The sequence below is a fragment of the Melanotaenia boesemani genome, chromosome 9 (genome assembly GCF_017639745.1).
Source record: "Melanotaenia boesemani isolate fMelBoe1 chromosome 9, fMelBoe1.pri, whole genome shotgun sequence".
Classification (NCBI taxonomy): Eukaryota; Metazoa; Chordata; class Actinopteri; order Atheriniformes; family Melanotaeniidae; genus Melanotaenia; species Melanotaenia boesemani.
This window is the reverse complement of record NC_055690.1, coordinates 19007412-19034817: the sequence shown is the minus strand read 5'-3', so window position 1 is coordinate 19034817 and position 27406 is coordinate 19007412. Positions and strand designations below refer to the sequence as shown.

General features: G+C 39.0%; 1 protein-coding gene across 1 annotated transcript; it reads left to right on the top strand.

Moving 5' to 3' along the window:
* Positions 1-26358, top strand: LOC121646333 (SH2B adapter protein 2). Its single transcript, XM_041995250.1, has 9 exons — positions 1-212; positions 13047-13983; positions 18980-19081; positions 19295-19386; positions 19667-19767; positions 19855-20016; positions 20128-20330; positions 20846-21020; positions 22859-26358. The coding sequence occupies exons 2-9, from the start codon at positions 13078-13080 to the stop codon at positions 23191-23193; spliced, it is 2076 nt and encodes a 691-aa protein (XP_041851184.1). The 5' UTR covers positions 1-212; positions 13047-13077; the 3' UTR covers positions 23194-26358.
* Positions 26359-27406: the final 1048 nt, after the last annotated feature.

Sequence of the window (27406 nt, the reverse complement as noted above, 5' to 3'; positions counted from 1 at the left end):
CTGAGCCCACAGTGTCTTAGCAGCAGTGGTTCGGTGCGTCGAGCAGAGATGGAGGGAGAGCTGACCGGCTGCGAGCTCTTATAAACAGGACAGTAGACCAGCAGCTGAACCCGGTGGGGAGTAACCAGCCATGATCGGTATTGAAAAGTGAGCATCCTCACAGCAGAACCAGGATCGTCTGAGAAGCATGATGAAACCAGTCCTGTGTTGAGGTGAGTGCTGCCGGTCGGTGCAGCCGCTGCTGCTGCGTTTTCATGTTCTTATGTTCAGTGCGTTTGGAGCATCCTGACGCTGGTGTTCAGAGCCTTCTCTTGTGCTGCTGCTGCGATGTGAAAAGCTTTGTATCGCGATTTGTCAAAACAATAACAGACCAACTGGGGTTGACGAGGCGGAGTGGAGGCTGATGTGCTCTGGTGTTAGACCTGCTTCATTCTCACGGTCATCCTCTGCGTTAAGAGTCGGCTTGTGATGGTAGAGAGCAAGTGCGGTGGTTTGATGATCGAATTAGGTGTAGAAAACGAAGAGAGTCCTGATTAGGCTTTTCACATTTCAGAGGTGGGGGTTGCAATGTGGAAAGGGGCTTCTCCGATGATCCATTTAAGTGACTTGAAGGAACAAAGTGTGGTCATTTACAGGACGTTTCGGGGGCCCGATGGGATCAAATTTGACGTAAAGGCCCTCTCAAAAGGATCCAAAATTAGTGTACCGATTCGTGACTCCACACACACACACACACAGCCACACACACACACACACACGCGCGCACGAGCAGGCTCCATTCATCGCCTGTTTTCTGAACCCAGATCTGCCAGCCATTGAGCAAGAAGCTGCTGATTCCCATTCATGAAGTCCAGTACGCAGCCTTCACAACGATTCACTGCTGGCTTTAAATGGGCTCTCTGGGCCTGCAGTAGGCCTGTAATAGGCCTGCTATAGAGTCTCCATATGTGTCTTTTTACAGACTACACTAGACATGAAGGTTATAAGTTTGACTGAAAAGAAGAACAAAGGTTAAAAAAAAAAAAAAAAATCACAAAAAATTAAACTTTCCAGATTTGACCTTAGCTTTGTACCAAATAATAATCCACTTGCATATTCAGTCTAACACATTGTTACAAACAGCATGTTATATACTTTTACATCACTGTAATTAGGATTTACTGCAGTTTTAATATCATGTTGTAATTGTGTTGTGAAATAGCTAGAATCATGTGCTTAACACATGGAGCAATTCAAGCTGATCTCTTCTAAACCAAGTACGTAATTTTGAAATATTGAAATATTGTATTATTTTGTTGTGACACAGCATCAATTTGTGGTAACATTTTACAAAAATACAGCCAAGCAATGTGATACGTCAGCTTTACAGTAATGTGCTAAATGTGGAGGTCTTTAACTTTAATATATCCCATGACCCGTTTGTCCTTTGCATCTTTCGAAAAACACAGTTTCACAATTCTTTGATCTGTCTTTCGTAAGTGATGCAGTAGCACTCATGTTGGTCTACACATCCAGCAGGGGCTGAATAAAAGAACCACACAATGTGTATTATTTATTTTTAGTTAAAATGGTATGGCTTATTTAGAAATACTCTTGCATCATCATCCCCTCTTAGAGCACAGAGGTCAACCGACCAGATGCTCTGAGATGTTTAGAGATATGGGTACAAAAATAGATGATCAAGCTTTTGTGTTTGCAGCTGTTAATATGTTATACAGCACCTGCTCAGATCTTAGAAACTTTAAGCTGCTGTCAGACCCAACATGTTTTTTATTGTTAATATTCTTATTATGTTCTTTTTCCAGGCTTGTCTATTTGTTTTTAAGTTGGTTTGTAATGGCATAAAGGCCATATTATGTTTCCAGTCTGTTCTGATTGGTCAGCTGTGTGAGATAGCTTTTTATTCTTAGTTCAGGCCAAACCAGAGGCTAGGCAGGCCTTATTTACAACACCAATGCCAAAAAAAGTGATTGTGAATGCAATGGTTAGCTAATTTTAAAAATAATCAACTATATCATGAGAAATATTAGCTCCTCATTAATTTGGCAACCGGAGTTGAAAGAAAAATAAAAAAAGGATGCCTTATTTACCCCTGTTTAGCCTTCTCTCTTCAGTCCATAAACGGCTGGAAATGAGGAGACCAGTTGCTGGGTCTTTGTTGTATTTTGTGTTTTCACTTGCAGAAAGGTCTGGACTGGATGCAGTATATGGTTTTGCGTAATCTTGCTGAAATACGCAAGGCCTTCCCTAAAAAAGGTCATGTATGGCAGCATTTATTACTCTAAAACCTGTATATACCTTTCAGTATTGATAGTGCTTTTCCAGTTGTGTAAGCTTCCAGTTTTAAAGGTACTAATGTACCCCTGTACAATCAGAGATGCAAACTTTTGACCTGAGCACTGATAACAAGTCAGATTGTTTATCTCCTCTTTAGTCCACAGGACATTGCATGGTCTTGATTACAAAAAAAAGTCAATTTGTAAATCCTCTGACCACAGATTTTTTTTTAAGTCCATATAAAATTAACTTTGGCCCAGGAAGGACATTTGTGGATTATTGCTTTTTTATATATAGTTATTTCTTCATGTGACCGAGCTTTACCTGCATTTGTAGGCGCAGTGGACCATGTTCACACAGTATGAAGTGTGGAAGTGTTCCTGAGTTCATAAAGGGATTTCAATAATCACCAGGGGGGCTAAAACATCAAAGGCATCCAATATTAATTTTCAGTAATGTCCCTTTGTGTTTAGAGATGCCTCTGGATTTTCTAAATCCTCAGAAGATATCATATACTGTAGATAATGGAATATCTAGTACAGTATACTTTTGAAAGACTCTGCATCTCTTATGTGCTCTTTTTGTATTGAGCCCCATTGCTGAACAGTTCCTGCCAATTTTAACATGTTAGTTAAATGTCTGATATCTGAATGACAGATTTCAATAGCAGTTTCTTCTGGAGGATTTTATTGAGACATTGTAACCCTGCATGCACAAAACAAACAACAAAAAAAAATAAACAACAAACTGAAAACAAATGGAAACCCCCAAATGGATAATTTGATATGAAACAAAGATCTTTTTTGCTTTGACTTGAAGCAACATGATCACAAAATGTGTCTTTCTCAGCTGAATCAACACATACTGGCATCCTCTTAGTGACATGTGAGCTGCATTTTTACATAAGGCAAATTAAAAACATATATTCAGTAACTAACACACATGCATCTTTCACACAGGTTGTACAGTCCTTTTCCCTCTGTGCATGTTTCTGTGAGAGGCCCATGGTCATCTGTGGAATTAGTTAGACCTTGTGGGTGAGAGACAGGAAATGGAAGTCAGTGGCGCAATGTGCATCTCCCACGCGCTCCGTCCTTTATCGCCCGCTGCCATATGGATGCCTGAGCTCGCTCAACATTTACATTATCAGTGTCTGCCAGAGGAAGCATGAGGGAAAGCGTAAGAGAGGACAGCCTGCCTGTAGAGGACACGTTAATCAATGTGTTTAGTATCTGTGTGATGAGGTCCTGCTACCTGATTTATTAGACATGGTTGGAAAACCTCCACAGGTAATCTGGTGAGGACTTTGATGATTTGGTGCTCAGGAATTCTACATCTTCTCATCATGTCTAGATTCTTATCGCAGGTAGAATCTGTCCGTTTCCACTTACTGTGCACACACATACACACACATACACTACCTGTATGCAACCTGGTGAATAAGCGTCTGAATCAGAGCCATATAGTTCTTATAATCTCTGCCTGTGTGCTTTAATTCCTCCTGTCTCTGGTGGTCCTGTGTCATGTTGGCACTGATAGAAAAGCCCTCCCAGACAACATTTAGGTTCATTAAGGAAAGACGAGGTTATCAGTGCTTGGGTTAAAGGTTACTAACTGGCTGCTCTGAAGTCAACAGATCTAAAAGTAGGTCAAGATGGGAGTCTATCACTGCTGACCCTTTTTCTGCTTTTTCTCCTGATACAACGTCTGATCCCCCGCCCTCATCATGCCTCTCTATCTCCAATCTCTCCATCCTGAGAGCTTTATCTTGTGTCTGTGTCTCCTTTGCTTTTTCTTCCCCATCCATCATCACATCTTTTTATTCAGTGTTAAAGCTGAAGTTCCTGTCTTTTTTTTCACATACACACCCACACACCTGGATGTCTGTATTTTGACTCCTTAAGTGAGACTGTTTTTCTAAGTGTAACTTCCCTCCTCAATCAATGTTTTTTTTTTAAATTTATTTATTTTTTTATTTCCATCCTCCCTCAACTCAAAAATAAAACTTAAAATACACCCTGCTTATTCTATCTACATCTCTGTTTCATATATTGGTTCTGAAGTCGGTCTCAACTTTAGTTTTACTGTTTTTTATTTTACAAATTTATGGATTACATATTTAAAGGAAGCATATGCTATATTACCACTATGATCCAGTGTAATACACAAGTTCAAGTTTTATTTGAAAAATGTAAACATAATTACCCCAGTTGTACAAAAAAGCATGCATCTTTCATTCAAAACAACAGATGATATCCATTCTATCAGAAATAAAATTTAAACCTCTAAGTAAAAATATTTAAAAAGGTAGAATATACAGGTTAACTATATACATCTTTTTTTGTGTGTGTGTAATAAACCATGGTGATAGCCCAACCCGTGTATTGGATCAAGCTCTAAGAAAGGCATTTTTGATTGACCTGCATCTGTATCACCCAGTGCACGTTGACCCCAAATGTCTGTTTTATGCTAGAATGTGTTGATTAGGACATGGCTAACTAGCATATCAGTACAGACTGGTATTGCCTTTTTGGTAGTATATACATAGAAGGTGTATCCTTTGAATTATTAAAACAACGGCAGCTCAACAATATTACTGCGTCAGAGGAAGACGGAGGGATAATAGGTGAAAGACAGATGTTGGAACATTGCAGTTTTAAGGTGAAAAAGCTCAGGTGAAACTAAAGTTAACTCTGGATTTTGTTAATGATATGTCTTAATGATGATTTTTAAAGATATGTCGTCTAGCATATAAACAAATAGCATAAGACATGGACAAAAAAAACATGGACAAAAAAAAAAGAACAGGGCCCAAAAATGTTCTTTGAAAAGAAGGGAGTCTTTAAAGTTCATAATGATTTCTTCAGAGTGCTTGTTTGATCCAACTATGAGTCCAACTTCCCACATATAAAACTAAGTAAAGCAACAAATTATTATAATTATATATATATGCATATGCATTTGTGTAAGGGTGTGTCTATTACAGTACTAGGGATCAATGAAGAATAAGGCATGAAAGCCTTAACCCAAACATGTATTCTGTTACATCTAAACCTAACTATGTACCTTCCCCATTCAAAAAAAATTCCCACACTCCAATATTTTATTGGGCCGCCTTTAGCTTTGATTACGGCATTCATATGATGTGTCATCATTTCGATACGCTTCTGTAATGTCACAAGATTTATTTCTCTCCAGAGTTGCATTAAGTTTTCTTCAAGATCTTATAGAGATGATTTAGAGTCAGACTGCATCACAAAGCCTTCTCCAGCACAACCCAAAAAGATTCTGAAGAGGTTTGTCATTACAAACCCCTTCATCATTACAAGGTCTTGACTCTGTGGTGACCAATCCAAGTGTAACAATGATGTCTCATTTCCCCTGAACCATACTTTTCCAATTTGAGCCCAATGAATCCTGACATTGTCATCTTGGAATATGGTCGTGCCATCGGGGAAAATAGAATAACCTGGTCATTTAGTGTATTCAGGTAGTCTATTGATATCATTCTGTGGATACATAATGTTGCTGAACCTATACCTGACCAACTGCAGCAACCCCAGATCATAGCACTGCCCCCATAGGTTTGTAATGTAGGTACTAGACGTGATGGCTACATCACTTCATCCTCCTATCTTCTTACTCTGATATGCCCATCACTCTGGAAAAGGGTAAATCTGGACTCAACAGACCACATGACCATCTTCCATTCTTCCATTGATCCAGAGTCCAGTTTTTATGTTCCCTAGCAAATTGAAACCATTCCCCTCCTATTACCATCTTTTCCACAACCACAGGATGCGTCTTCTGACATGGTTGTTTAAGAAATGAGAAGCTACTCATCAAAAACAACCTAATCAACAGTTTGAAACATTTACATTATCATGTAGCAAGATGTCTCAGGCAAACAAAAACATCATGCCTCATGTAGTTGAACATAGTGAGAGCACAAGTAGACATTTGCACTGAGGACCAACATACTTAAGGTACTTTTTACTATGAGATCTGCCACAAGTGTTGTTCTGTATAAGAAAATCTGATTAATATGTTCACATAGTGATAAAGGTGTTGTGTATGTGCATTGCTGTACTGTACTGAGTGTACTCCTAGTTGTATGCTGTGGAGCAGGCTAATCTTAGAAAACATGACTAGGCCCAAACTCCCCGGGGTGGGAGCACAACATCACCAATCATCCTCCTCAGCCAATCACAGAGGGTGTGCTGCAGGCACGAGGCTGCTCGCAGCATGTAGTATATAGGAGTCTCTTCAGATGCATTCATAGTGCTGGTCTCTGATAGAGCACAGAGCTTTAAAAATACAAATCTATATGCATCTGTTATGTGTGGCTACAGTATCATCTCCTCAGTAGATCTGTATTACTACCCACAACAGAACAGTATTTATGATGCATATGTAATTCCATTCTCTGTGCAATTCAGTCCTGTGAGGACTCTGTAAGGTACATGCAATGAAAGGATCTTGTACAATGCGTTTTGCAGGCTGTAGTTGATTGCTTTACCCTCCACAGTAATGTCTCTTTCCTCTCCTCCCCAGTCAGTTTACTGTTACAGACAGAACTCCCAGCCATCTGACAGAGATATCTGCCCTGCTCCCCTGGGTGAGGAACCAGCAGGAGGAGGAGGGACAGTAGTGGTAGATATTTACAACAGATAGGCAAGGGATACAGGAAGGAAAGGGCTTCTGAGGCCTGATGGATGGAGGTGAACACTTTCATATTCCATATGACTCTGTTTTGTCTTTTTTCTCTCTCTCTCTTGGTTTCTAGCCCATCAGAGCTGAAAAGAAGTCTGAGGGGAGTCGTGGCAATGTGAGAATCTACATGGTGCTTTCTCCTTTTCTTTATGGTCCCCTTGTCTCTTCCACCTCCACACACTCTGATTGTTTTAGCAGCTGGCCTGTGGAGCCAAAACATGCCCCCACTTCACTGATGGAAAAAGTAGTCTAAGTTCTTAACTAAAAGTGCTACTACAACAATGTAAAAAATTACTCAAATATAATATAACAGTATATAATTATATGTTTATGTAACGTAATATAACAATTTGTCAATATCAAAACATGCTTGTTGTGATGAACGTGCAGAAATTTATGCTTTAAAAATGTTTTATGGGAGCTTTTAACTCTGCTTTAGTTCTGCAGCTTACATCTTTATTTATTTACTTATTTTTCATAGCACTGAATAGCTGACAGCATTAAACAGCAGGCAGACCAAGTTGGTAACTGAGGAAAGAATGGTGGTGCTGTAGGAGCTTAAGAGTCAGATCTTACCATCCAAAGAGCCATCCAAAGCGGGGACATAAACAGTAGTATCATGCAGTCAGTCAGGTTTAAATTTTACGGACTAAGCTGCTGATTTTCAAAACTGATAAAGGACACAATTCTAAATTTTCAAATGTACACTTAAGTCATTTGCTGAGGTTTCTTTTTAATGGATTAGGCTCTTAGATTCCTTGTATGATTGTTAGTAGAACTTTTTTTTCTTTATATAGTAGACATGGCAGGAAATACCCAGGTCTATTAATAATGACCTGATGTTGTGTTTGCGGGGTCACTTTCAAGGATATTTAGGGTTTTAAAGGAATTTTGTTGTCTTTAATGTCCTTCATTACACCTATGTTTTTCATGCTGTGACCAAATCTGCTACCTGATGTAAAATAAAAAGGTCCATGTACTCAAGCACTTAAAATAACCCCTTTTTTTACAGTACTTTCCACCACTGTATGACAAACGCTCTTCCTCTTTTCCTCAACATTTGTGTTCTTCTCTTTTCTGCCTTTTTTCATTATTTCAACATTAAATCCCGGTGTGCCTTTTTAATAGTCTGGTAAGCCTCAGAAAACCATGATGTCGTCCACTTCCCTCATGTCTTGAGTTTCATGCTGACTAAATGTGTGTGTTTATGTGAGTGTGTGGGATGCAGTTCAATATCCTTGAGCGAGGCACATCCTCATCTTTGCGGAAGGGCAGGAGATTTAGATATGCACCTCATTGTGTGTTGTTGTTTTTCTGCTGAATGGGTGGAAAGTTGGCCGAGTGCAGGTTTTTAAATAGCTGAATGGGTATTGACTTCCTTGCCAGCAAAAGCAGCACAGTGACACACTCAAACACACATTCACTCACACAGGGTGGGGGGTAATTATTACAACAACACTTAGTGATTAGCAGTTCAGCTTACAAATTCTGTGTGGCTTGAAATGAATAGATGCATAGATGTTTTAATGAATGAAGTGATGGGTTTATGAATGAGTAAAAAAGGAATGTTACTTTTGTTCCAAAACATTTAACAACTCAGTGCCATTTTCTAGTAATTATGTCTCTGTCTGCGTAAATTAGGAAGGGATTGCATCACCTGATGACAGGTTATGAAAGTATTCCCTTTTAAGGGCCAATGGTTGCAATTTGCAGCCACAATCTACAACAGTGGTTCCCAAAAATGCTTTTATTTTACAGGCTAATCTCCAGGCATTAACATGTTAATTTTGACAGCACTAATAAGAATCCCAGATTTTTTTTTAAACAATGATCTGATGATCCCCTGAAATTATCTTAAGTAAGTTTGGGAAAGGCTGGTCTACAACATCACAGTGTAGCTTATTCAATTTTCTTCACAATCTAGCTAATTAAAACTATAAGTTTAAGAAACCAAAACAGGTTCATTTGGGAGCCAGTAACCACCTATTTTATACTTTGCTGGAACTTAAAAATCTGTTTTCTTCAAGGTCACACTGAAAACAAAATCCAGCCCTGGCAATTTCCATCTGACTGTACCGATTACTTGTGCGAACTTGTGCATCCCTATAAAAAAAAAATTGTTTAGAACAAAGAAGCACCACAATGCTATATTGTGCCACGTTTTGTTATTCTTACTTGCCCTGACTTGATTATTTCTGGCTGTCTTCTGATTTTGTCATTGTTGGAGCTATTGTCCAATCCAACAGCTGACAACACCTACTTCCATTACCCTGTAAGAAGTCTTTTGTGGGACACAATAACCCCAAACTCAGGTGGGCTGCTCCAAAGCGAACAACAACCCCATGGTGAAACATTTTTTTCATACCAATCTTTTACCACGTTTTTTGGGGGCCCCACTGTTTATGGTAACACATCTGGTGTTTGCCAGAATTACCAGATTGTCAGCTTGATGAATCTTTAAAATTTTTTACCTTGTGGGATATTGGTTGTTTTGCTCATACTGACCAGTTGCTACGGGTTCTTTCACAACATTTCTATTCAGGCTTTGACTTGGCCATCTTAAAACATATACTGGGTTTTTTATTTTATTTTATTTTTATTTTTTTAATTAAAATGAATCAGCCTCAAATTTTCAACATCAAAATGTATTATGTATTATGTATTATTAGGCTGCTGTATTATCCCAATACTTGCAGGCCATCCTGGCCTAGAGGCATCCAAGTAGGTCCAAACCATGATGCCACCACTCCTGAATAAACATTAACAAAAGCCAGTCTGAGAGAGGCTTTGAGTTGCTGCGAAGCTGTCATTGTGATCCTTTGTGAGCACATAGATAATCACACCACTTGTTGGTTGACCATGCCTGAGGATATTTGCAATCCAGTCAGTTCATTTTGTACTCTATCTGTGTGAATTTGGATTGATTAAGAATCAACCTGTTCAGGTATATATAGCCTGAGGAGCATCGACCTCTTTTTTTCTGAGATCCTCAGTATACATCGTCAATATCATGTTGACTCTATTTTAATTTTAAAATCAAATAAATAAATGAGCATAATGTTTTGTTTTTTTATTGGTTTTCTTTCATCTCCTTGTAGAGCTTTTGTCAAAATCTGGTGATGCTGTATGTGTTCTGCATTTATACAGAAACACAGGAAACTCAGTGTTCACAAACTTTTAAACTTTGCTTGTATCTAGAGGAAGAAAAATAAAGTTCTCACAGTGTATGAACTTATGATTCCTTGGGCACATCTATGCAGATAAGAAAAACATTTCCTTTGCTGTTGTTTCTTTTTTTTCCAATTCTTTAATCCCACCCTTTCCTTCCCCTTTGAGTGTCTCTAACCATCACAGTATTCCTCTGAAATACTGACACCAGATCTCAGCATCCAAGAGCTACACAAATGTTTTCTCAAAGAGCTGACTCTCATATTCCCTCACTGATCCAGATTTTAGTTTATGTCAGATCTATGAGAGAAGAAAAAAAAGTTATTAGTTTGTAGTTAAACATGAGTGTCAGGCTTCATTCCAATTGAGGCTGGGCTTTATTTTGGGTTAATCCTTTATGAACAGACAGCCCACATTTATACACTTGAATACCGCAATAAAGCGGCTTAGATGAAAGTCTACAGGGCCAATGTTTGCAAAATTTGCAAGATGCAATGTTAATTTGAATTTTTAATTATTACTTTGTTAATGAATAGGTAATTTGAACAGCTTAGGGAGAGCTGACAACACAGTATGCATTGCCTAGCTGCCTCCTCACATGACATCTACTTATCTGAATGATTTGCACAAATAATCATACCAACATTTGCCTTACATTTTGGCACTATTCACCGATGCTGTTAAAACATTGGATGTTGCTACTGACAGACTGTTATTATGATGACTACCTCACCAAGATGGAGGTTGTGTTTTCATTGGTTTACATTTATCTGTCTGCCTGTTAGCAACATAACTCAAAAAGTAATGGATGTATTTTGATGAAATATTGAGGAAACAAGTCATTAGATTTTGAGGGTGTACTTTGAATCTTATTTTTTTTATTTAGCATGTGGGTTTACTCTGGGCTAACATATGTTTAAAATTAAATAATTTAAAAAAAGTTTTTATATTAGTATGATATAATGCTAACGTAACAAAACAGAGCACTGGATGTCAGCTGATATTGATTTATTGAACCCATGCTAACAGCTCAACGCATATCGGGTCATTCTGGCATCGTTGCAGCTCCAGTAGAGGACTCCATGAATGGACATGCATGTCCAAAACATTATAAAACACCGCAATAGGCCGTCTTCTAGTTGCAGCTCAAGATGAATACCTCCTCTGCATCTTGTCAGGATGTCTAAACTTGTTCCTATTGTAGTAGGAGGAGCTGATCATTTCTCCCCCATCTGAGTCTTCCTCATTCATTTGTTGGAGCATAGCCAAAGCTTATTAAGCATTCATTGTTCTGCTTCTTTTATTATTTTTTTTATATGTTTTGTTATGCTGCATTGGGATTTTCTGTCTGTTAGCAACATAACTCAAAAAGTTACAGATGGATTCTTATAAAATTTTCAGGAATAAAAGAGTAAGGAACAGGTGATTACATTTTGGGGGTGAGCACCATCTGGATCCAGGAATTCTTTTAAAGGATTCTTTACTGTTGGTAGATAGGGATCGTTTGCTATTACAACTTCTAACTCATCAGACAATTCCCAAAATCATTGGCAAAAAAAAAAAAGAAGAAAAAGTCAAGATGACATCATGGTAGATGTCATAATCTGACATTGTTTGGCCAGAATCATGTTGATATTCTGGATTTGGTGATCCAGAAGGTTAGAAGTATTGGAGGTACTGCGTAGGGAGTTGGGTCTTTTGGGGTTTTTCTCAGTGACCCTATGGCTTGACGGAGGTCTGCGCTCACTGAGTGCTTCTAGTTATGACTGTGTTAGATCCACTGCTTTAATAGTGATTTTATGTGTCTTGGCAGAGCTGGGGCCTAACACAGAGGAAGCTGAATCACACAAATACACATGCCAAGAAGCAGAGGATGGATTGTATTCTTATAATGATAAAAAATATTTTGAAAAACAGTAATGTGAGATTAAAGTGACATAAAGAGGAGGAACATGGACATTTCTCTGTTACATTCTTAATTATCATACTGCACACAAGCAGATAATTAAGTCTGTGTGCATGTCAGAATTTATCTAATGATGCAGGCGAAGTGTTCTGGATCATTTCCTTCTGATTTGTTGTTGCATTTAATCTGTTTTTATCTGATTTCAAACCTACATCCCATGCTGCTCATCTTCTTGAGGCGATTCATTACAGTGAAGAAATTTCCACCACAGCGAAATAGTGTTGTTTGTGCTTTTTGTCCACTGAGTCATAAAACTGAATCAGGACACTCTTGATATTATAAAAAAAGTAGATTTTCAATAGTCCGATTCCCAAATTTTGGCTTTAGTATATTTAAGAAAATTTTAAAAATGCTGGATAATCTAAAAAAATATAGCTGAAGACAGCCTTGTTTTGTTTGATTTCTTTCTTTTTTTTTTACCTCTGAGAATTATATTGAGAAAAATAAACAATTAACTTAATAAATGACAAATTAAACTGAATTAAACTGATATAATTAGACAACATTCAGATTATTCTGGAGTCATATTTTTCATGGAGAGAGGGACCTGGATTCACAACTTCACTGTCTGAGATCCTGTTACAGTTTCAAATTGCAAATGAAAATGTCATGACTGGAGGTGATTTTAATATTAAAAGAAAGAGAAAGTACTATCTTTTAAAGCTACACATGTCGTGGATCAACATGACAGAAATAAAGAAAATACTTTATTTTTCATATTAAGATGCAAATATAATAATGACACACAAGCTGGTTCACAGTCTGCTTCATTCACACGTCTTTCATTTTTACACCATCACACATGCAGGCTGTTCCACAGCTGTTCTATGTGTGACCCAAGGCCAGGAGCTACACAAATATACACTACTACAGTCCTTCTATTGCATCCACACTAATGCTATTCTTCTCTTATCTTCTACAGCCTCTCCTCTGTGGGTTGGCATGGCCCAGTGATGAACGGAGCGGTAGTGCCTGGTAGCCCGGAGCTCTCTTCCTCGTGCCCACTTCCAGACTGGCGAGAGTTTTGTGAGCTTCATGCTCGAGCCTCTGCTGTAGACTTCGCTGACAAGTTCCAGCGTTTTCTGTCAGAGAACCCCTGCTACGACTCGCCTGGTGCTGATGCCAGCTTTTCACAGCACTTTGCCCACCACTTCCTGGAGTGCTTCTCTGCTGCGCTAACCCAGGCAAAAGAGAACCAAGCATCCTCACCAGGGGAGGAGGGGTCCAACTCAGCACCCAAATATAGTATTGTTCCCTTCCTGGGAATCCAAGGTTGCCCACTGTCCTACGGTCAGGATCTCTACCAGAGGCGCAAGGACGCTGGGGCTTCAAGTGAATCTCTGGACAGCATGGACAGTGGTGGGGGAGGGATAGATGGAAGAGGCAGTGGCACTACTGCCTCCAGAGGCCCCCAAACGACCCACAAAGTGTCTGCTCTGGGACAGTCTCGCAGCTCGGAGGACGTTTCAGTCAGTCACCCAAAGGCTCGCTTCAAAAAAGGCTTTTCCCTGAGGAACATGAGCCTGTGTGTGGTGGACGGGGTCAAAGAGATGTGGCACAGACGGGCTTCTCCTGAGCCTGACACACCCTCTGGGACCAGGAGAGCAAACGGAGGAGGAGGAGGGGAGGCTGCAGGGGGAGAGAAGTGGTCTCAAAAGCTGCGGCTTCCCAGGGGTTCGCAGGGCCACAAGGCAGAGCTCCTGGAAATCCAGAGGGAGGGAGCGCTGAGATACATGGTGGCCGATGACACAAACTGTATGGGTGCTGCACAGTGGCAAAAGTGCCGCCTCCTCCTGAGGAAGACGAAGAGGGAAGAAGGAGGGGAGAAGTTCCTGTTGGAGTTCTATGTGCCACCCAAGGTATATAAACACTCTTGGACTTGTTAGACATTTAAACACAAGTATATACACAGATTAGGGTGATAATCCAATAATATGTTGAGTACTACTTTATAGTGAATAAGTTAGTTTATCAGATTTTATAGCAACAGCATTTAAGTCAAGTAAATTCGTGATCAGTTTTAGGAGCTGCAACCAGCTGCTAAAATAAAAATTTGCCATCAGAAAATACTATAGGGGTCTACTTATAAATCTAAAATCCAGGCAAGACCCAAGGTTTCCCAGCAGTGCATTGTCCACAGCTTCACTGCCCTTACTAGACTGCCTTCTTCCCCTGCTTCACCCTTATGCCATGTCTTTCCCTTCTATTTGATCCACACAGGCTCGAACCATCCACAGGCCATCTTCTTTCATTGATTCTTGGTCCAGATCTGATGCTAATGTGCCTATTGGCGGCATAGGTTAATTTGGGCATCCCAACCAGTGTGCAGCTATGCAGCCCATACACAACAAACGGTTTTATGCTATCTGTGTTGATGCCTTATTATCAGAACCAGCAGTAACTTTTCAGCAATTAAAGCAAAAGTGCCTCTTTTGTAGGATCAGACAACCTGTGAAGCTAAGCTATCATGTTACATTTTCACTGGTTTCCCTCTGTGGACTACTTTTGTAGCTCTTGACCACTGCAGACCAGGAACATTGCACATGAGTTGCAGTTGCAGAGATGCAGTGACACAGTTGTGTAGCCATTATAATTTGGCCTTATTCAAAGTCTTAGGCATTTCAATTTTCTTTCTGCTGCCAACACAACTTCAAGTACAGAATGATCACTGGCTGTCTAACATGTCCCATATTGCCAGTTGTATGTGGGATACTTATAAACTTTTTAATCAGTCATTGTTATCATAAGCAACTTTTCCCAGTTTTAGTCATTTCAGTTTTACAAATCTAACCGAAAGAGGCAAAAATCAGTAATGTTGTTGCAGACTTTTCTGAATCTCAGCTTAAAATTCAGCCCTGTGCTCCAGTTCTTTTGACAATGAGTACCAAATACAGGTCAAACCACACACTCTTGGGCATGCATTCACCTTTCTCATTTGTCTATATGGGATTTCCAGATCATTGCATCTGACCTTAAGTAGGCCATGAGGCTGTGCAGCTGAGTGTTTGTAAATCTGCCACTGTCCTTTGATCAAGGCTGGTGGGAATGTGGATAAGGCTGCAAAGAGAGGGAGTGGGGTGAGGACAGGTGGGAGGCAGGCGTGAGAAGGAGAAGAGGAAACTTGTTGAGAAAACCCAATTGTGAGAAAAGAGAGGAAGCTGTTTCATTGATTTCTATAAAGCAAGCAGATCTCAAAGTTTCTGTTTCGTGTATATATTGATTGCTTCCTCATCTTTGGTAAACTGGCTGATGTGACGCTGAAACTAGGAACCAAAATAGTTTTGTGAGTCATTCATTCCTCCCCAAGTCAGTAAGAACAATAGGAGGAACAAGTAAAATTTAATAACTGCACTTCAGCATTTTTATCTGTTACATTCTGTTAATGTCCACTCATGGGAAAATTAATATGAGCCATGGATAAGGCTGAGGTTAGGAAAGCCTTCAAAGTGGTGATTTCAGCATGCCGGTTAATTAAACACGCAACTCGACAGCCCAGCTCTGTAAACTGTGTTATTCTATCACCACCATCTTATAGACATCTTACGAATAATAACAGTGCACTGTCAGTAGTGCTGGAGAGAGAAACTGACTCAAAAGATCTCACTTTTGCCTGCTCCTGGCTTTGGTTCTGTCCCTGTCAGGGGTCATCAATCTGACGGTCGCTGTATGGGGCAAACACAGCACACTGCAGCAAGCTAACTGCCTGCGTAATGACACAGCAGCAGGCCCTGAGATGACCCACTCTGCAGTTCACACCACCCAAAGTAACATGAAGTAACACAGTGGTTGTAATCTGATGTGGCAGTAAATACCAGATTTAAAGTAAAATGTTAAAGGAAATTTGTCTGGAAAACTGCCACAGTTTTCACAGTCCAGCTTAAATTCACTGTAAAAGCTAAACTCTCATGACATGAGCTGACAAGCTAATACTTGTCTTCTGAGTCTGCACACAAGTAAAAAAAAAAAAACAAAAAAACAAAATTATGCATGCATACCACAAAGCAATCATATTCATATTCAACTTTGTTTATTGTTCTAGGTTACTGAAAATACTTTTTTAGTTTTTAATCCTACACTTAAGAAAGTCTTAAATCCTTTTATCATAACAATTCAGAATTAAATCAGTCTGTGTCTCTTAAAGAGTCTTACAAATATTCACTTGTGTCTGGCTTTATTCAAAGTTAAATTGATACAAATCATATACATATTTTCTTGCGTGTGTCTTATGTGTCATTTTTGGAGCAGACTGTAAAAAGCACCTTATCTGTGAAATAAAAAGGTTTAAATCCGTCATTACAATCCAATATGGTGGACATGTAGGTTGGAAATACGTGACATGGCTATATGAAGTGTCCTCATCTTTATTTTCCTACAGTATACTATCACTGTTATAAAGCAACTGTTATTTAACAGTCTGCAGTTCTGCTTATTGGCGTAGCATACGGTTGGTGTTGTTTATTATGTTGCAAAGATTTTTAATGCCATCTTAAAGTGTGGTGCGTGTCCACCTATCTAGTTTGGTTTTGATTAAAGTGTTGCTGAGATATGACCTAGTTTCCTTTTCAGCAGCTTCACTGCTAAATTCAGTTCACCACAACAAATTAATCCTTTCAACAATATCAAATGTAAAAGTTTTTTTTTTTGTTTTTTTTTAGATTTAGCTTGAAGGTTATGTGGGCTACTTTGGGTGATAATTGGGAAAAATTCTAAACCTTTTCATGAAATTCAATGTGGTGGAAAATCCAGTATATTGGAAATTGTTCCTCAGTGTTTGTTTTTATGTTTTAAATATCAGCTAGATGTGCATGAACACATTACCAATTTTGTCACAACAATTATTGTGACATTTTCAGCCGTTATCCCTTCATAAATCTCAGGACGTGAGATGACTAACCTCAACCTTATCCTGTAAGAAATATGAGCTAGATAGGCTCAAAAGTTGGTTAACATGATGGATCACCTAAATCCTTCCTTCAGGAGCAGAGTGAAGAGTGAAAAGGTGACATTTGTTGATCAGGAACATGGCTTCAGATTTAGTCTGCTAAGAATATAAACACTACAAACACGATCAAATTCACCATAACACGCCATAAGTAAAACATGAACAGACACCATTACTGAAGTTGCTTTTATATTTTTAATTCAGACTTAACAATGTCTACAAGCCCCTACTGCACTTTTCAATAGACTGTTCCCACTTAACATTAGAGAGGTACCGGAAGTGGTCAAATGGTTTAATACAGGAAGTGGTTTTTGACATCTGATCCACAGACAGAAAATGTGGGCGTGGATGGCAGCCAGCTGCACAGGCAGATCAAGATGAGGACAGTGTTACTCCAGACAGATGAGCTGATAAGCCTTTGCCAGACTCAGTCAGCCTCCTTCTTGCTGTGCCTGTCCTGACACGCACAGAAACAAATGAGCACACACATACATGCACAGCTCACCGTCACAAACACACTCATTGAATCTGTTAAGTTTATCGTCTGGATCCGACTCTGCAGAGGCACAACTGGGGCCAGTCTGTTCTCTGTGTTCACCCTCTTGTAAACTCTTCCTGTTTAGTTTATTTGTCAGTCAGCAGGAATAATTGCTGAGATGCAGTGAGAAATGAGAGGCTGTGCAAAAACTGATCGGTGGGCTGGTTTCTGTGGATCATGCAGTCTTTTGTTAACTCTTCCCTACTCTAAAAGCTGGCCCCATTTTATTTCACTTTTATTTCAGGGTAACTGCCGCCCCAAGCTTAACCAATAAGCTTAACTGCATGTTTGCCTTAAATTATCATGTGTGAAGGAGAAGCTTAAGAGCTTGGGTGCATTTCAGTAATTAAACATTTACCACTAATTTAAAGCCTCACATTGGACTTTTTGGTACACAGATATATGCTTTCTATTTTTAGAGGTGCTGTACTTGCCTCCTACAGGATGCAATTTGACTGTAGACCCTTCATAATTGCCTAGTCTGATTTTGGTGCCAGTAGATTGAAACAAAATTGACCCAATTATTTGTCTTCTAGAGCAGAAATTGTTTAAAAATCAAAAGCAAGCAGATCAGCAATACCATGTGGCACATTTATTTTCATTTCTAATGCCTCCTATTACAGGAATCCTCTAACTTTTCCATTATTATTTAGCACACTGAAAGTAAAGTCATACTAACTTAGATAAGCTCAAACCAAGATTTCCCTTTTCTCATCAGGTTTTCAAGTCTTATGAAGGTAAACGCTCTCTTGTACCACAGTTGTCCTGAAGTTTGGCTGCTGTGTAAATTATGAGTGAAGCAGGAAACAATGATTTACAAATCTTATGAACCAATATTTTGTTGTAGAACATAGAGAAAATAACAAACATTGGCTTTTACACATACTTCTGTCTTTTTTGGAACTGGAGTTGTGCTTATTAAGAAATGGTAAATATTAGAGATAATCAAATAATCATACCATGGCATGCCAGATTTTATTTATCTTTATTTTAAGTTTGACCTATTGAGAAAATATTACCGTTTTTCTGCCCCAGACTTTGGAATTTTTTGTTGCTTTATCAGATGGAAAGATTAATCTAACTTTAATTTACACTCACTTTTAAAGAAGAAGGGTCAGTATTACAACTTTCACTTAAATTATTGAACTAGTTCAGGGGTTTAAAAAGCTTGCTTATTAATGTTGTATTTTCCTTATTTACCTACAGGGACAGACTTAGTTTAGTTAAACTGTTTGTCAAACAGAATTGCATTCATACATAAAAAGGCAACCACGAACGCTGTCTTCATTTCAAGATTCTGTCTTATGTGTTATTACTTACATGTAGTAAGTGTAGTATACAATGTTTTATGAGTGTATTTGTGTGTTGGTTATAGTCCTCAAAGCCCAAAGTGAGCATCCCTCTATCAGCCATTGTGGAGGTGAGGACCACCATGCCACTAGAGATGCCTGACAGGGACAACACCTTTGTTCTTAAGGTATGTTTTGCACAAACAATTTTTACACAAGTGTTAGCTGAAGAACAGGAAAAATAAAAAACACCGAAACAGTTCAGAACTTGAAAACAGCTTGCTGGAAAATGATGTAGCTGATGTTTTTGCTAAGTTAACAGAATTTTCCCTGCTCTGTACCCTGGTGGGATCCACTGAACAGAGCTCAGTTTGTGACTGCAGTGTTTGGCTGTTCCACAGGTGGAAAACGGGGGTGAATACATCCTGGAAACCATCGACTCGCTGCAGAAAAACTCATGGGTTGCTGACATCCAGGACTGCATAGACCCAGGGTAAACCAAAGTGGACAGGAAGGGAAAGATATAGTCATTAATCATCCAATTAGTGGAGTTTTTGATACACTACTTGAGCACAAACATAGGCAATCAAACCACTAAGAATCTTCCTCAGTTTCTTGGATTAGTGGACGTTTGTCAACCCAAGACATAAACAGAAAGAATATTTGTGTCCATGTTTGTGGATGTGCATAGACAAGCATATTAGGATACTGTGACGTTTGTTTGCATGTGTATATGCTCTTGCGGTTGCCCTAACATTCCTGCCTGTGTATAGTGACAGCGGTGATGACATTGAGCTGGCGTCATGTCCTCATGGTCAGATCTCCAAAGACTGCTCCATAGTGGCCTCTTGCAGCTGTGAGCTGCTGTCTGAGGGTGAGCAAAGACTCCACTCTCTTCTGCACGTCACATTGTTTACATACCTTTATCCTGACACGTGTTGATACATAAAAACGTGTTTAGGTGTCTATCGTGCTCCGGAGAGGTCGTGTCCTGCAGCAGCAGAGCATTATGGCGCCCCCTCAGTCCGTTGCAGGGAACCTCCTTTCACCCAGCACCCATCCCACATGCCTTTAGAGCGCTTCCTTCAGTCCCCAGAGGCCCAGAGCTCCAACTCTTCTGCAGGTAAAAACAAATGCATTTACCTCTCAGGATTGCTTACAGAAATGATAATAAACACAAGACAATTACAGTTGGAGAAAATTAAAATAAGGATTTATGTGTGACACTACTCAGGTGGTGGCGAAGGAGGGAAAGAACCAGACGGTGATGCCAGCTTGGTGGGTTACCCATGGTTTCATGGCACACTATCTCGTGTGCGAGCAGCTCAGCTGGTGCTTGCAGGCGGAGCCAGGAGCCATGGACTCTTTGTGATTCGTCAGAGCGAGACGCGTCCGGGCGAGTATGTTCTCACCTTCAACTTCCAGGGCAAAGCCAAGGTGAGCTGATAAGAGGGAAGAAAAATGCTTTCAGTTTTTAATTTTCTTCAAATTAAATAAAAACCAACAAAAACATTTTTTTTAATTTTGTCTTAATTAATTAGTGTATCTTTTTAAACTTGGGTCTACAGCCACTTTAGCTCACAACAAACCAAGTTGTTCATTCCCTGGAAAAGCTGCAGCAACATCACCGCTCTATGATGTCTTATGTAACAAGATCCCTGCACATCACATCCTGCCAGTCGGCAGTGTTGAGGAAGTGTCAGCTGCCACCTCTTCCTCTGGTGTCATCCATGGCATTCTGTAGCTTTGCTCACACAGCAAGACACCTCTCAGATAACTTTCTGACCTCTGTCTTGGTCTGTGGGATTTAGATGTTCATTGTGTCATACTAAGCTGTCTCTCAGTTTCTCTTTCTCTTTCCCATATCCTTCTCCTTTATTTGATCAATTTAAATCAATTTCTGCTCCTTTTTAATGTCCTCTATCTTGTTCTGCTTTTTCTTCTCCCTCCAGCATTTGCGTTTGTCAGTTAATGAGAACGGGCAGTGCCATGTCCACCACTTGTGGTTCCACACTGTATCAGACATGTTGAGACACTTCCACGCCCACCCCATCCCTCTTGAATCTGGAGGCTCAGCTGACATCACACTGCGCTCCTATGTGCAGGTGCATCGAAGCTCCTCTACAGGTACTCAACACTAAACTTAAAGCAGCTCACACACAGCATAATGCTGAATTTAACTGGTTATAGGTTTTGATTTTCCAAGTGTACACCTTTACCAGACAACATGTGATATATGGTTCATTTTTCTTATTTTTCAGTATTGTGTTATCTCAAATCCTAAATAGATATTAAACTGATATTCAATTAAAGTCATATGTGCTAGAAAACTCATACAATTTAGACTCAGTGATGTGAAATATACTCAACATATTATTGTTATACACCTCTCCATTAATCTGGTTGTAACATAGAAAACAAAAAGAAAGTTCCATATTATTTTAAAAATGGTCTTATATGAAGAGCACATTGAAGGCTACACTGTGTATTTAGGCTAATAATTATATATCAAAAAAAATTCTTTTGCATAACAGTAAGTGTTGTAGATAATTTTTTAATGGTTAGAAATCTGCCCAAGTTGCAGAATGAAGCTGCAACTTGGGCAGCAAGGTGATTGTGAAATCTGCAAACAAGTGACATTTGTCTCCGTAAGAAAAACATACTGTAGGTATAAATTGAAACATTGGTAACAGTTGGGTTTAATTCATCTGCTTTTGTCTCAGCACCCTGGTATAAACTTTTTCCACAGCAGGCAACGTGACGTGTTGTCTGCAGAGACATGGGTGCAACAAAATATAACAAATACAGTATGTCTCAGTTTCATTTAAGCTCCAGCAAGATGTGCTGATAGGAGAATGTACTCCAGACCTGCTAAAACTAAATAGTTTGCTCTCTTTTTTTAGGTTATTTACAAAACTTGCTTTTCCTTTTGTGACATTTTAAAATGTCTACTTTGAGAAAGGTCTCACGATGGTAGTTAAATAAAACAGACCCCTTGTTGATGTTATTTGTAGCACTGAGATTTTTGTGTCAGGGGTGTCATTTCCATTAAATAAATAAAAAGGCATAGTGCAATTATTTTCTAAAAGTTCACACAAAATAGTCATTGCAAATACTGCTGGTTTGATCCACAGCTACTCCAGTCCACTGTCTATTCCAGTCCTCCAGTGCCTCATTGCTGCTGTGTGCATGATAGAGAAATGTGCTGGAATAACAAGAACTGTATGCATGTATGTGCTTTGGACTCTTTTAATGGGCAACAAGTTCAGCAGTTCAGTAGATTTGGCACAATTTTGTAATAGTTTTCCTAATTCAGCTACTGATTTTAAAAGAAGCCTCAAAGGGTCACTTTTAGATGGTTTTATTGAGCAAAGTGTCAGTTCAGCAGTTACTACTTAAATTACCAAAAAAATTTGTTCAGATAGTAGAATCTTGAAGTTAACGGTGTGAATGCTAGAGAACCTACAGCTAAAACTCACTGACCTTCCCCCTGTCCAGTATACTACCACTGCTCTGGTCCTGCTCTATCCTGGCATAGCATAAATGCGCCCCTGTGCAAGAAAGTGAGGGAGCGATTATACTATTGGAGTTTTGCATTCAGGCCGAAACTCTAACTCCATCCCACCCTGGTGGCCACAAAGAGGCCCTCTGTTCTCACAAATGCTGGATCGTGCACTCACTCACATTCACATAGAGTGAAGGTTTGATTCAGGGTGTAAAAGGCTTTATTGATAAACTGGTCAGGCTTGTCTTTGGCCCCAGTGCTGTCGGTGTTATTGCCCACCAAGAGAAAAGATAATAAAGGAGGCCCACACTGCCTGTTTACATGCTGCTCTATGAAAGGGACTCTCACTTGCAACTCTCCAGTGGAGACCAACAAGCAGTTATCAGCAGCACATATTAATCCATTTTTATTAATGTATCCTCTTTAAATAGATCTTTTTTCTTTCCACAAATTACTGCAGACGTGACCGTGCCTCCAGCCCTCACTCCTTCCAGGGATGCAGCCTGCAGGACAGAGTCAGCCCTGCCAGCTCTTCAACCACCTGGAATCACAGCGCCTGCAGGATCTCCTTCTGATGCCCCGCTTTCATCAAGCACCTCTTCTTCACCCACTGCCCTTCCTTCCCTCTCCCGAAGTGACCCAGGTACTGGAGGAGGAGTAGGAGGAGGGTTACAGAGCCGAAGCAACAGCTCTGAACGTCTGCTGGAGGCCTCTAGTGGTTCATCTGAGGATTATCATGAAGCTGATGGGACTCGCAGGGCCCGAGCTGTGGAAAACCAGTACTCTTTTTACTAAACAAACCAGAGCAGGGTTGAGTAATTTACTTTCTGACAAAAGGAGGTGCAGGAAATTTAAAGTGACAGGGTGCTCTGCGCATGAGGAAAATGGTCCAAATCCCTGGATCACAAAACTATTTGTCAGTTTGTTTTTGTTTCTTCGATTTGACAAGTAAGGGGAGATGATGCCAAGCAGTGTGTCCCTGCTAAAATAAAAAAAAAATCCCCAAAACTTCTTTTTTTTTTAAACCCAAATGTCATAGATGCAAGTAAACTGAGACTCAAGGCATTACAGATAAAAAAAACAAACAAAACAACAGAGTTTAAGACGTACAAAGTTCTATGGTGAACATAACTGTAGGCAGAGAAAGCAAGAGGAAATCATCATTGGAATCACATGGCTTTAATTCACCTCTTCTGACCATTTCCTGCTCAGCCTTATCCACAGTTCCCTGGGAGCAGAGCCTGTGTCATCACTCTGCCAGAGGACTGAGAGTTTGAAATGACCCTGAAGAAACAGTCTCTTCCTTTAGAATTCCCAAGAACATCCCGTTAATGTTTTTAAAGCTGCTTTGAATCTGTCCCGGATATCCTCACTGTCCCTATGGGTTTTCCCTACAAAACCCTGTTCTGGGTTTTTCCTTTACACTAACATCAGTACAGCAATCACATGGGTTAGTGTTAGTTTGGAGATGTTTTTCTTAAACATGTACAGTGTAAAGGGCCTTAGTGCCTGTCAGTTACCTTGGACTTATATGGACTGGTGTCCTTAGCAACAATGATGCTGACACCAGCAAAAGTATATAAATGAAATGCAGGTGATTACCCTACAGTCAGTTTCTGCTCAAAATGTACTGGACATGCATATCTCCACATACTGAAATGGTCCTGAAAGTTTTATTGATGGCATCATGTACATGCAAGATGTCATATATTGTTTTACAAATAAGTTTAAAATTTGTTTGTATGAGCAGGGCAAGGTGGCTCCCATGTTGTTGCCCTACTGGGTTATTACTTAAAATGTGTGGTGGTGTATTAGAGTTCAAATATTTTTCCGATGATGTGTGTGCTACAGTAGTGTTTTTAAAACACGGTTTTCTGGGTCCCTCCGTCTGGTGATGGTTCTGTATTCATGTACATCATATTAATGACATGTAGATTAGACATACTGTTAATAAAGACTACTTTGAAGTAATGATTTCAAAACACCATTATTTTGATACCAAACCCAGCACTGGAGGGACTTGGGCCATGTTTTTATAATGGTGGTGGTATTGTACAGTTTTATTTGGCCTGCAGGTGATCTTGTAGGCATGAAGTGGATCGGTACAGTTTGAGAAACAAAGACAACCAGGTGGCCATGCTTGAATAAAAAGATTTCAAATTGTTGCTTTACTTTGATGGAAAGTTTGTGTTGAGCATTTTTTATTATTATTATTATTATTATTATTATTATTATTATTATTATTATTATTATTTTGTTTTGTTTTGTTTTGCTTGTTGCTTGTTGCTTAAGAGAAAATCTTATTTTATCACCAAAAACATTTGGTACTATGTGTATTCATGCCCATATGTACAAAATATGTGAAAGAAAAAATCATCAATCAATAAAGGAAAAGTAAGGTATTTAAATAAGTATGCTCATTAGTTTCCTAGCTAAGAGAGAAACATTTTTCTACTTTCACATGAGCAACCTATGAAGCTTCAATGTCAGCAGTTGGCTAACTTATTTTATCACAAAGACTGACAGCATAACAAAATAGCTAGCATAGCTCTGTCATAAGTTAATAAAAGTATGTTTACCCATATACTGCTGTACTTTGAACATTTCAATTTCATGCAGTTTTATGCTTCCTTCTCATTACATGAGAAGGAAACATGGGTTTTAAATGCAACACATTTATAAAGATTAAAACCACGATTACAACCATTTTGGTGTCTAATGTGTTTCAAAGAGTGTGATATAGTAGTAAAGGTCAAATTTCAAGAATTTAGTACACAAATAGTTCAAAACTATATTTAACCAAGTATTTTCTGCTTGACAATCTATTGGTTGAAACTAGCTGCCAGGCAACAAGCAGACATTTTAGAGAAAATTTGCATCATTGTTTTCATTTCCTTTAAAACCCTTTACATCTATTGATGGCATTGGTCCTTTTCCTCAATGTCACTTTTTTTCTCTCAATGACAGTAATCCAGAATGGACAAATAAAGCACTGGCTCTGAAGTTGACCTTTAGTGGTTTTCAGACTATTGTGGTACCTCTTACGGCAAGGGGAAGCTGCTGTAGGGGGTTTTTAGACTGGGTGCAAACTGCAACAGTGCTTCATAACATAAGTAAAGCCTACTTTCTGGACCGTTAAACGAAGGGGACATGCATAGCATAAGTGTATTGTAAGGGACAATGTGTTTGACAGTATAAATGTGTTTAAGTACAAAAAATATTTTTTTCCACAAAGCAGCATTATAAAACATTTCCAGGCTCAAATGTCTCTGTACTATTATAAATACAATGATGCATCCACAATTACATTGTCCACGAAATGATGAAGACAGAATTTAAATGGTGTCATAAAGCAATGATCTCACAGAAAAGAAAAGACCTTTCTGTTGCAAACATCTTTGAAAGTTTGCTGCCATCACTGATAATGGCTTCATTCACCATCATCACTGCCTCTCTGTGAGACAGGGAAGCGTACTTCCACACGTCAAAACTTTGTTTTACAGCATGTTAAACACACCCAAAAACATGAAACATATGCAACACTTTCCCTTTGTTGGTATAAACATATTAGGAAGCCAGCTCTTGTATTTTCAAGCATGGCCACTCGGCCTCAGAGGTCATTTCTGTGGAAGAGCGAACGAAGCAGTTCATGTGCCAATTTTAATCCTATTTTTTTAAACATATTATTGCTCAGCTGCTGTAAATTACCTTTTTTCCTATTGACTCTTCCTTATGTACAAATAATTCTTCTTGATGAAACATCCACAGTGGAAATTGTCTGTTGCAAAGAAACCCACCCCCCATATCACAGAACACTTATGTCTCCCTTTCATTTTCTTTACTCCATTACAGCTGAACTTTCTGTTGTCTGACTGAGTTTTGAAGAGTCTGTGCAATTTTGTACAAAGTGATGTACTTGACATACTACTTTATATTTCTGTGAATAAAATGTGAACAAGCTGTTGCATGTTTTTATATTTAACAACTCATTCAGCTTGATGAAAGACAGAAAGGTCAACATGCAGAGTTACTCACACAACCTGTTTAAAATGATGTGGTTATTGCTCTGTAGATAAAAAAAACTTGTCTAACCTTAGTTTCTATTAACAGAACAATGTGACCATCACTTTCAGTTTGTATTAGAAATTTTGCCTTTCAAAATTATCCCTAATGCAATCTTACCAACCTGTTACACACTATCACCTCATAAACTTACATGATGGGCCATGATCCAAATATAAAGATCATCATTTTTAAATATATATCAGCATGCATTGACCATTCAGTTTAAAGGTTAAAAAAATCTGATCTAACTAATTTTGTGCATTTTTCTCTGTGTCTAAACAAGACATAAAATGGACTCAACACGAGCAGCAGGCCTGTGCAGGCTGAGACCCTCATGCTACACATTCATATCCTCTCACACAGGATTAAAACTCTCTGAGCTTTTCAGACCTCTGAAAGCTACTCAGAGATCATTTTTGTGTTTTCAGATGCCCCTCAGAGGAGAAAATCTTATGTGGTTGAAGAAAAAAAAAAGGCACATCTTATTTTTAAAATGATTTATAAATAGGTCATAGGTTTTGTCATTTTATGGTAAAATGTGTCTGAAATGAATATTTCCTCTGTTACAAATGCCAAAGCTTTTATTTGCAATTACATAATTTAAATGGATCTAAAACTTGCCGACTATCCTTCAGTTCTTCACTGGGATTTTGAACCACTCCTTCTCCATGACAATCTGCAGGTCTTTTAATGCTGAAATGCTTTGTCGTCTTTTACTTCTCTAAACAGATTTTACTTTGAAACCAGTTCAAAATGATCAATATACTCTTTATTTTAGCTACATGTTTCTAAACACGATGTGTTAGAAGGCCAATGTTGCTCAAAGTCAAGCTTTTCTTGAGAAACCTTAATGTAGTCCATTTTCTTTGATGGTGAACCTATATTTGAAATATTGTGTGGGCCAGTGGCTGAAAAAAGAAAATAATAATAATAATAATAATAA

Bases quoted from the DNA above. Each gene is read 5' to 3' on its own strand.
- LOC121646333 (XM_041995250.1), top strand. From the start codon at position 13,078: ATGAACGGAGCGGTAGTGCCTGGTAGCCCGGAGCTCTCTTCCTCGTGC. The intron at 13,984-18,979 runs GTATATAAACAC...TGTTGGTTATAG, and splicing joins AGTTCTATGTGCCACCCAAG to TCCTCAAAGCCCAAAGTGAG. The intron at 19,082-19,294 runs GTATGTTTTGCA...GCTGTTCCACAG, and splicing joins ACAACACCTTTGTTCTTAAG to GTGGAAAACGGGGGTGAATA.